Source organism: Molothrus aeneus, chromosome 15 (assembly GCF_037042795.1).
Source record: "Molothrus aeneus isolate 106 chromosome 15, BPBGC_Maene_1.0, whole genome shotgun sequence".
NCBI classification, from domain to species: Eukaryota; Metazoa; Chordata; class Aves; order Passeriformes; family Icteridae; genus Molothrus; species Molothrus aeneus.
Window position 1 is genome coordinate 6,937,397 of NC_089660.1, and position 10,357 is coordinate 6,947,753.

General features: G+C 51.7%; 1 protein-coding gene across 1 annotated transcript in view; it reads left to right on the forward strand.

Moving 5' to 3' along the window:
* The window catches only part of PDGFRB (platelet derived growth factor receptor beta), a 32,556-nt gene extending 25,048 nt beyond the window's left edge, over positions 1 to 7,508 (forward strand). Inside the window, exons 19-23 of the mRNA XM_066560147.1 lie at positions 403 to 514; positions 798 to 897; positions 1,007 to 1,112; positions 1,696 to 1,934; positions 2,441 to 7,508. Coding sequence (XP_066416244.1) covers positions 403 to 514; positions 798 to 897; positions 1,007 to 1,112; positions 1,696 to 1,934; positions 2,441 to 2,591 — 708 coding nt within the window. The 3' untranslated portion in view covers positions 2,592 to 7,508. The remainder of the gene's footprint in view (positions 1 to 402; positions 515 to 797; positions 898 to 1,006; positions 1,113 to 1,695; positions 1,935 to 2,440) is intronic.
* Positions 7,509 to 10,357: the final 2,849 nt, after the last annotated feature.

Consider the following 10,357-nt stretch of genomic DNA (forward strand, 5'->3'; position numbering starts at 1 on the left):
GGCTCTTTTCTGGTCATCCCTTAGCCTCCTCCAGCCTGGTCTCAGGTTTCCAAAGTCAGGAGTCTTTGGTCAGGTTGTGCAAGTCAGTGGCCTCATTGAGAGTGAGAGAACAGAGAACACACACTGTGACGTGTGTGCACTCATCATGGCAGGCTGGGATGGAAATGGACACAGCACATCCATTCTTTCCTCCTGCCTGCTGGGTCTGTTCTGCACAAAGAAAGAGGCAACTGGTCCCTCCCAGAACTGACTGACAGCAGATGTCAACAGATGTGTTGGACTCACAGGCAGATCTGAAGGCTCTTCTTTGCTTGTAATTTGGGTGTCAGGCTTTTATCTGTTAAAACAACTGCTGTGGGTAGAGCTGACTCTCTTCTTGTTTCATTTTTGATTCTCTCTTAGACCTTCTTGCCCCTTAAGTGGATGGCTCCAGAGAGCATCTTCAACAACCTCTACACTACCCTGAGCGATGTGTGGTCTTTTGGGATTCTTCTTTGGGAGATATTCACCCTAGGTGAGTGCCCTGGAGGTCATGGTGGTGTCTGTAGTTCTGATAACATGTTAGCAGGATCCCTTCTAAAACAACAAAAATGCATTTCTAACCTCCAAGTCCCTACTTTGCCAGTCAGAGTAGCACTTCATTCCCTGTCTCCTTCTTCCCCATGCTCACGTTGCATTTGGAAGTGAAATGAAACAAGAAAGGTAAAGAAATAAGAAAACCTTGGTGTGAAATGCATGTTGGCTGGAGGGTGGCAGGCAATCCTGCAGCCTAATTCCTGCTCTCCCTTTACCCCCAGGAGGGACTCCATACCCTGAGCTGCCCATGAATGAACAGTTCTACAACGCCATCAAACGTGGATATCGGATGTCCAAACCCACCCATGCCTCTGATGAGATGTAAGTGCTGTCAATATGTGTTTCCCCTGGATGTGCTCTACATGCCACAGAAGCATTTCTACCTGTTTTCCTCACCTGCTGACTCATGTTCTCCTTTCCCTCTTGGCAGCTACAGCATCATGCAGAAGTGCTGGGAGGAGAAGTTTGAGATCAGGCCATCCTTCTCACAGCTGGTGGTGCTTATGGGAAACCTCCTGGTGGACTGCTACAGGAAGGTATGTCCAAAGGACCCTGTGCTGGAGGGACAGAAGGGCGTCAGTGCCTTGGTGAGGGCCCTCAGTCAGGCTTTGGACACCAGTCTTTAGTCTGGTCTGGACTTTCTTCAGGAGTCTTTGGTCAGGTTGTGCAAGTCAGCAGCCTCATCAAGAGTGAGAGAACAGAGAACACACACTGTGACATGTGGGCATTCATCATGGCGGAGGATTTTGCTGTGACCAAGGCTGCAGTAGTTGGAGCAGCCAGTGAAGGTGGTTTGGGCATCCCAGGAACATTGCTGAGACAACTGCATCGCCAGACAGGCAGCTGGTAACTCAGCAACTGCAGAAATCAGAACTGGCAGCAGATCAAAATCCTGCCTCCAACCGTGTGGTATTTTGGAGCTGTGAAGTTGTGCCACTGACCTCTCCCTTAGGAAAGGTCCATGGCCTATCTTTCTTGGAGTAAGAGCAGCTGAACCCAGCTAGGAGATACCAGCCCCTCTAGGAAAACCTGGCAGGCAGGACAAGGAAACCCAACATGAGTGCATTGTCCCCACTCACAAGACCTCTCCCTTTCTTTGGTCACCTCCTGTGGGAGCAGAGGTACCAGCAGGTGGATGAGGAGTTCATGAAGAGCGACCACCCCGCGGTCGTGCGCACCAGACCCGCGGTTCCCGTGCTGAACAATGCCCGCCTGGCTGCCAGCTCCCCCAGCAGCCACATCCTCTACACAGCCGTGCACCAGCACGGGGGGGAGAACGACTACATCATCCCCCTTCCCGACCCCAAACCTGAGGGGAGCTCTGACCTCCCCCAGGAGGCCTCCATCAGCAGGGCCAGGTAAGAACATTACTCCTGAGCATTGTCCTTTGCCCCAGCTGTCCAAATCTGAAACGGGGACCTCAGGAGAAAATGGGGATGCTCTGTTGAGGCACAGACTAGGGGTGGGTATACTGGGAGAGAAGGAGGGCAGTGTCACCCCATCTGAGGTGCTGTGACCTGCATGAGCCCACAAGGGTGGAGATGAACCAGAGGAGCTGGGGCATGAGCTAAGATAGGGCACAGTGTCACATCCCTGCACATCAGCCAGCACAGCTGAGGACAAGCAGCCCCACTCACAGGGAGGGGAGCAGGCAGGGAACCACGTTCTGTAGAACCCACCCAGCCATGTGTTGTGTTTGAGGGCTGGATAGACCCTCCTGGTATGGTCTGTTCCACTGGGGGAAGCTACTCACATAGAGTGAGGCTGCTGGGAACTCAACACCTTCCCAGTTTCTGGGAATCCTCTCTCACCCACAGACCTGGGACAAGACACTCATTTCTCTCTCCCTCTTGTCTCCCTTCAGCTCTATGTTGAACGAGGCCAACACATCATCTACAATATCCTGTGACAGCCCTCTGGGCCTCCAGCAGGACGAGGAGCAGGAATCTGACCCACAACCAGGCTGCCAGGAGCCAACCACAGGACACCAAGAAGTGGAGGAGAGTTTCCTGTAGTCAGAGCTGGGCTGACTTTGCATCTCCCTATGGAGAGGCCAGCTGAGGGGGCTGACCCAGATGTCACAGAGAGCCATGCTTGTGCTTGTACATCAGGACATCCCCACCTGCCCCAGCATTCCTCCTTCCCTCCTGTCTCCCAGTGCTGGGTGGGGAATTAAAGACTTTTCCCCACTGTCATCCCCTTCCCCCTTAAAAAGAGGTGGCTCAGTGCCAGACACCCTCTAGATCACTGCCACATCCTCCTCAGTGATCAAACCACTGCAGGAGGGAGACATCTCACAGACCAACACCTTTTCAAGTGGAAGACATGGTTGGATCTCCATGAGAGGCCACTTTCTGCATTGCTAAGATGACACTCCACCCTCTTTCTCCTCTATGGCACAGAGTTTCGTCTCCTCTGCACCAGCACTTCTCTGATGGTCTCAGCACCAGCCACACTGTGGTTCTGTGAAATGCCACTGGGACAGATCATCCACCTGGAGCCCATTGCTGGGGTGTAGAGGACCTGCAACACCAGCCTTCAGCTGCTGGAGGTCAGGAGTACATTGGATTCTCCTCCAAGCCTGAAGAGGCCAGCCAGTGTCTGGGAGGTACAGAATTACCATCTTCCTCTCTTGGCAGTGCTTCCATGGTGGATGGAGCATCACAAGCGCTACAGGTGTTCACAGCTCTGGGGCACAGCTCTGCATCCCCCTGCAGGCTGTCACACCCTTCTGTGCCCAGCGTGGCACCAGGAGCCCCAGGCACATGCCAGGAGCTCCAAATGCCCTCACAATGACTTGGTTATAGAAGCAAGGAGGGCAGTCACTGTTGTTCGTGTTGTCTGTGTGGACACTAAGCTAATTATTCTCCATTGAAGATTTAAAGGGAACAAATATATTAATCCACTAGCCAGGGCCAGTATAAGGAAGCAATATGGTTATTCATTAATCTACTGCCACTACACCCAGTTCATCTGCTGGGAAATCATATAACCACGCCAGCTGCAGAATCCTTGTGCTTTATCTTTGGGAAGCAAAGGCTCACCTTTGATAAACTGTTCACCCAAACACCCCTTCTCAGAATGGGAGGGCTCACCCTTCCCTCCTGAGTCACAGCAAGATTATGGGCAGAAATAAGGATACCAGGACACCAACCCAGGGATAGCTCCAAAGAAAGAGAGGGAGAGAGGCTGGGAAGCTCCTTGGTCACAGCTGAGCTGTATCTCACACCCTGCCACCTTCTGGGGTCAGGCAGAGCCACTTGCAGCCTGCCAGGGCTGTGAAATGTCACAGGGAACCAAGCAGGGCAAGAGGAATTGGAGAGGATTCCCTTCTCTTGGTGAGTGTTTTGTAAACTAAATGGGCTCCCCCTGCTTCCGCCCTCCTTCCCCACTTCTCACAGATGGGTCAGGGGCTTCTTGTGCTCTCAGTTGGCACTGAATGAGCAGACCCAAAGCAGGAGGAGCACCAGGCTTTGGAAATCAGTTGTGAGCCCCACCTCTGCAGAGATGAAAGCTGGACCCCCAAACCCACAGCTCTGACACCACAGAAGACAGCAGGTTTTTCTCTGAAATGAGTTTCACTTCACACAGAGCTCTGTTCACTGCTTGTCCCCTGCTCCCATTAACTCTTCATTGCCCTACTCATGCACATCTCTCTGTGCATCCTACAAGAACTGCACAGGCAGGTTTACAAAATCAGAAATTCAGTCAGCATCTTACTGGGCTTCTGCCACCTCAGAGCCACTGAGAATTTAATATTTTTTTAAAAAATATGGAACTTCTGTCAGAAATCCCCAGCAGAACAGCTTCTGTTTAAAGTTTTCTACCATTCCAGTTCTGCCATTTATGCAGCTAAAGAAGGAGTAGGTGTTTTGTGGGCTGATGTCCTTGGTAAAATGTGAACATAAGAAATAGCACTTTTATTGGCAGCCAGCAGAGGATATTTTCAGCCTATGTGGTCAGATTCCCCACCATCCATAAGAAACATACTGTGAATGACAACTGTTTTTCCATCCTCTGTTTTCTCCTGCTTGTAATGAAGGAGCCATCTCCTATGGCCACAGTTCATTAAATAATCCTCACTGCAGAGAAGCAGTAATTTATGAGATCCTTTGGGTCAGATCACTTGATTTTTTTTTTTTTTAAACATGTAAGGTGCTTGGTAGGATCTGTGTCGCTGCAACTTGAGCCCAGAGGATGGCACATCAGATTATCCTAACAGCCCCTGTCTGCACCAGCTCCATTTTTAATTCACCCTTCTCTACCAAAGGTGACCAGAAGTACCCAGTACTCCAGGTGACGTCAAACCTACACCTCACACAGGGCATTATCAGTTCTGGCCTGTGCTGGTCTCAACTTATCTGGTGTAGCTTTGGATAATTTTGGCTTTTTCCCAGCCACAATATACTGAGAGCTTGGAGTCATCCTCTGACCAATCTAGGCACCTACGTCTTTCTACACTTCCAGCATTACTAACCAAGCTACTCCCTGCTGTTCCAGACATTGGGTCATCAGCAAATTTTGTTAACAAACTGTTATTTTTGGGCTGGACTGACTAATAAAAATATTAGATACTTCTAGCAACCAGAGCAATCTGAGAGAGCTACTTTTACTACCTCCCTCCAGCCCAAAGATTTCCCAACACCTTCTCACTTTCCCTTTGGCCATTTGCTTATTTCAAAAATCCTATTCTAAACTTCATCTTGTACAGATTTAATTGCTAATTAAATTACTAATTTCCCACTATCAAATAGTTTTCACAGTCCTGGAAGGGGAGATCTCCCTGCTGGGGGAGCTCAGGTATCCTGTCCTATTAGCTGGGCATTAGCTATATTTGAATGCCTATTGCATTTGTCCCTTTTGTAGATTTACTGGAATTATTATTTGCATCAAAATCTGTTCTGGCTGTTGCTGAGATGCTACTCTCACCTCCCTATTCCTTCTCAAAGTAGGTGCGCCAGACTTTGCAAAATGGTACATTCTGCACTCCAGAGGAATATGACCAAATATTTGCCCTTGGCCTGTGATTTTAAGGGCTGAGTCTTGCACTTTGTGGTATTTTCCTGTCCTTACTCAACCTTTCACAGCACCTTTAGCAAGTTGCAGTGACCAGACCTTCTCAGCCAGGGACAAGCTGGCAGCTGGACAAAGCCAACATATTTTGCTAAGCATCCCTCCAAGAGAGGGCCTGGCAGAGCTGGGCATGACAGATCCAGCCCCACACTCCCTCTCTCTCTGCTCCAGTCCCTGCATGGCCTGGCAGGTGAGGGCCAGGAGAAAGGTTTGCCTGTTCTGGGCCCATCAGTTTTGTAGCCATCATTTCTCCGGTGAGACTCTGAAGGGAACTGGTCCCACTGGGTTTTCTGTTCTGATAATCAGTATTTTTGTTTGGGTGTGTTTTTGGGTTTAGAGGTGGATCCAAACTGAGCCCCCCATGAAGGAACACATGCCACAGCTTGGGCCCATCTCTAGTGCAATATCTTTTTATTTGTAGGTTATATTTTACTCTACAACTGTTACATTGTTATCAGAACCAGTATATGCATAATCCTACTGCCAATCACTATTTCATATGTGTATCGAGAAACTAATGCAGCACTCTGGTGTCTCTTTCCACATTTAGGTGTTCCTCAGACTGATGTGTGCACAGGTTTTAATCCTTTTGTCCCTCTCAGTTTGAGTGTGTTATTTCCTTAAGCGCGAGTGTCACGTTTAGTGTTTGTTTGTGTTGTGTGAAATCTAGAGCACAGTGGACTTTACTTGTAACTAAATTGTCTCTGTTCACCTGCCAGGGGGGCTGTGGCAGGGTCCCACGGGGATGGGGGCAGAAGCGCAGTGCAGATGTGCAGCCAGGGGAAGTCAGCCAGAAGTGAGAAGCAGCTCTTCTCTTTCTTCCCAGCCAGGGCTCCGGGCTGTGGGGAGACAGCACCACAAATACAGGGCACTGAGCACTCAGGGTTTGCCTGCGAGGAAGCCCAAGGTCTGTGCAGAGCTGGCAGATCTGGAGAAGGGGATTTCACAGAGTGCTAAGGAGACAAAGCCCCTGTTCCAACACACACGTGCGAGGAGGAGCCCTGGCTGGGCTCAGTGCCTAGCTCGGGTTCCAGGACCATCAGGGAGCCTGGATGCAGCCTGGTTGTGCTCCTCCTTGGAGAGCACAGAGGTTGCCCTTTGGTGGCCCTTTTGGCATCCTTTGCCTCGGGTGGTTGCCAGGCAGAGAACAGCCAGGGCAGCTCCAGGGCCACACAGGTCATTCCTGCAGCACATCCCAGCCCTGCCTGCATGCTGAGTGTAACAGTGGAGGCACCATGGCATCTGCAGGACCTGCCCAAAGCAGGCCAGATATTGCTAAGAATAAGTTTTTATAGACCAGCACACGGGTTTCTGGGCTACCAGCATGATTCCCATGTTTCACCTGGAGACCTGAGGCCTCTGGGAAATGCCAAGGTGGATCTGGTTGGCTTTGGCAAAGGCAGGGGAGCTGCTCCAGCAGCACTTTGGAGAGAGGACTCTTGCCTGGGGTGGGAGGAGGCAGGAAGGGCAGCTTGTGCTGGGAGGCCTGCAGTGTCCCATCATTCCTGTTGTTTCCTCCTTCATGGGCTGATTGCACCAGAACTGCCAATCTTGCCCAAAGTGTGCCCTCTCCCCATCTTGCTGTGCTGGCTTGCTGGCATCACACTGTTCCTCTGCAGCCTTTCTGAACAGCAGCAGCACCTATCTCCATGCTGTTAAAATCAGCATGAGGGCAAAGGGAAAAACAGAGTTCAGACTAAGGTACCAAAGAGTTAACACTTTTCTAGGTTTACAGTTGTATTTGTAGGATTTGTACTATGTCACATTTATAGCCATGAGATTATTTTTATGCTGTAAACTTTTACAAATACGTTTTTAAAGAAAGAGTTTAAAAATAAAGGTGTTTTTCATTTTTCAAAGTCCCATCTCTTACTTTATTTGCCTGCTTTTGGTTGCTTCCACTCAGATGGGGCTGGGAACACAGCTTAACCCTGTGGTGGGTGAAAGCTAAGCATGTTAATACTCTGTGCATGACCCCAGTGCTTAGTGAAAGCCCAGCTGGGAGCCAGGCAGGGAGAAGCACTGCAGGGAGCAGCTGAGCCCTGAGACAGGGTAAGGAAAAGGGGCAGCATCTGCCCCATCTCTGGTGGCTGTGCAGCTTGTGGGTCTTGTGGGTGGAGGGAAGGACACCAGGAGTTGTTCCCATGTGTATCCCCACTGGCTTGGCCCCTTGGAGCATTGCTGGGGCTGTGCTCAGATCAGGGTGGGCATGCAGGAGAAATGACAAACTGAACAGTGGCTGGGCTGAAGGAGATGCAGGTACCACAGCACTGATTTTCCCACCTAGTTCGATAGCTCAGGGCAGTGGGAGGGCCTGGAGACAGCAACAGGGCAGGGCACCAGCAGGAGCCACCCTGCAGCACACAGGGCCCCCCTGCCCAGCTCTCCTCCTTCCCTCTAACATGAGGAATTTGCTGATGCCCTCAAAAGCTGCAACTCCAAAATCCTGGCTCCCCACACCACCACTCCCTCAGATCCACGTGCTCTCCCCTCCTATCACCTTTCCCCAGTCACCTCTCAGAGGCACTGAGGTCCCCCAGCCGTGAGAGACAAGCACCCTGTGAGTCTTGCCCAAAGTTTTCTCCTCTCTAGCTCAAATGTAACTGCTGCCCCAAAATCCATCTCAAACTGCAGAGCAGAGATGTTTGCACCTTCTCTGAGCCACGTGCTTGCTGCAAAGAGGGGTTTTTGGTTAAATCACATCAGTGTTGACCCGGTTTTCTGGCTACACGATGAAGCCCCCACTGGCATCAGTTGTGCCTCCCTCAGCCCCTGGAAGCTCCCTGTGTACCCAGAGGTCCAAGGCATGGAGTGCAGCAGCAAGCAGGTCCAGGTTCCAGCAAGGCTCCCTTTTCCAGCCTTTCCTGGGTTCCTGCCTGTCCTGGGTTGCTGCCTTTGCTCATTTTTCCAGAGTGGAGGTTTGCAGCCTCCCTGACCAGCTCAGGCTGATTCTCCCCAGATATGCTCTGAGTCACCTGGCACGGCTCAGTCAGGGCATTTTTCTCCAGGACCTGAATCAGCAGGGAGAAAAAGAATCCCCTTTTGTCCAGAGAGGCTGCATCAAAGGCCTGGGGGACAGCAGAGAGGGGGAATGGAGCCTGAACCCTGCAGGCTCCCACTGATCCCTACCCAGCAGACCTTTTGCATGTCAGCCTGTGCTGGGGTGGGATCCTGGGGCTGGAAACGAGGAGGACAACATGGGGACCCCCAGCAGGGCATTTCCCCCACCCCAAAACAAGTCTCCTCTCCAGTGATGAGACAGACACTCCATGGAGGAGCTCAGGGAAGCAGAGAGACTGCAGAGACAAACCCAGGAGCTGTGGGGCACCAACAGCTCAGTACCAGCAGGACACAGGTGTTCCAGATGTGTCCCCAAACTGCTGCAGGGCAGTTCAGGCAGGCTTGGCACCATGGCCAGCTGTGCTCAGTGCTGGGGTCCCAGCCTGGGACACAACTGAGCCTCCACTGCTCCCAACCAGGGCTCACAGCAGCCTCCATTCCCCCTTCCCCAGCCAGTCTACCAGGCACTGAGCAAGTCTCATCCCAAATTTCACAACCAGCAGGGCCTCCACAGATACTCCTGGGCTTCAGATTGCTCAAAGTAAGGTTGCAGCTTCTCTGAGAGCCTCCCTGCCCTGTGCTCAGAGCTGCAGTTCCAGCAGCACTCCTGTGGCTGAGCTACTGCTTGCACATAAGATTTGGGGTGCAGGAGGAAGAGAGGGACACAAAAGAGGGAGAGACCCCAAGCTTGTCCCAGTGAGCATCCCCAGGTGTGCCCAGTCCAGGCTGTCACCTGGGGATCACTGCCAGCAGAGATGCTGTGCAAGGGGCCCCCTCAAAGAGAAGAAGCAAGGCTGAGAGATTGTTTCCCTTCTCTCTATTGAACCTGTCTGGTTTAATACTTATTCACATTGGTGAGTCAGTTCTCTCTGAGCTGGCATTTGTTCCTGGAAAAAAAAGAAGCCTTAAAAAGAAGAAGGAGGGAAACAAACATCCTTTAAAAAGCCCCTTTGGCTTGAAAGGAGGAAAGAATAATCAAGCAGACATCTCCTGTGGCCCAGCTGCTTGACAACCCCCAGCTCTGGGCAGGAGCCCCCCAGAGCACCATGCTGCCTCTAATTCATGTTCTTCTTCCCTGCATCCTGCCAGGAAAAACTGCTGAGGGGAAATGTTCTTTGGCCAGAAGCTGCCTTTCCTTCTCTCTGGACTCCCTCACAGTCTCCAGCCATCCTTCTGGCCAAACCCAAGAGCTCTCCATGCTCCCATGACTCTTAGTCATCCCCAGCACAGTCAGCCATGCTCTCATCTCTTGGCCCCGGGGCCTTGTCCTGCTGGTGCCTCTCTAAGTGCCCCCTTTGGAGCAGCCCATTCCCCTCCAGGCTCTGGAGGCTTTCAGGGCACTGCAGGTGCAGATTCAACAGCCACCTCTGTGCAGATATTTTGAAACAACCCTTCTCTTGTCAGGGGGTTCCTGTCCCCTCCCTGCTGTTGGGGCTGCAGCTGGGGCAGATGGCAGAGCCTGGACCTTCCTTCCCAGCACTGTCAGGTGATGGCTGTCACTTCCCACCCCAGAGCTGCTGTGGACAGCCCTGAACTTCTGCTGCAGCCTGAGGTTATCCAGAGACAGAGCAGGGAGCAAGGGGCTCCCTGTGTCCGACGGGAGCTGCTAATCCTGGGTGTCCCTGGGATAACTGGTTAGCTTCAAGCC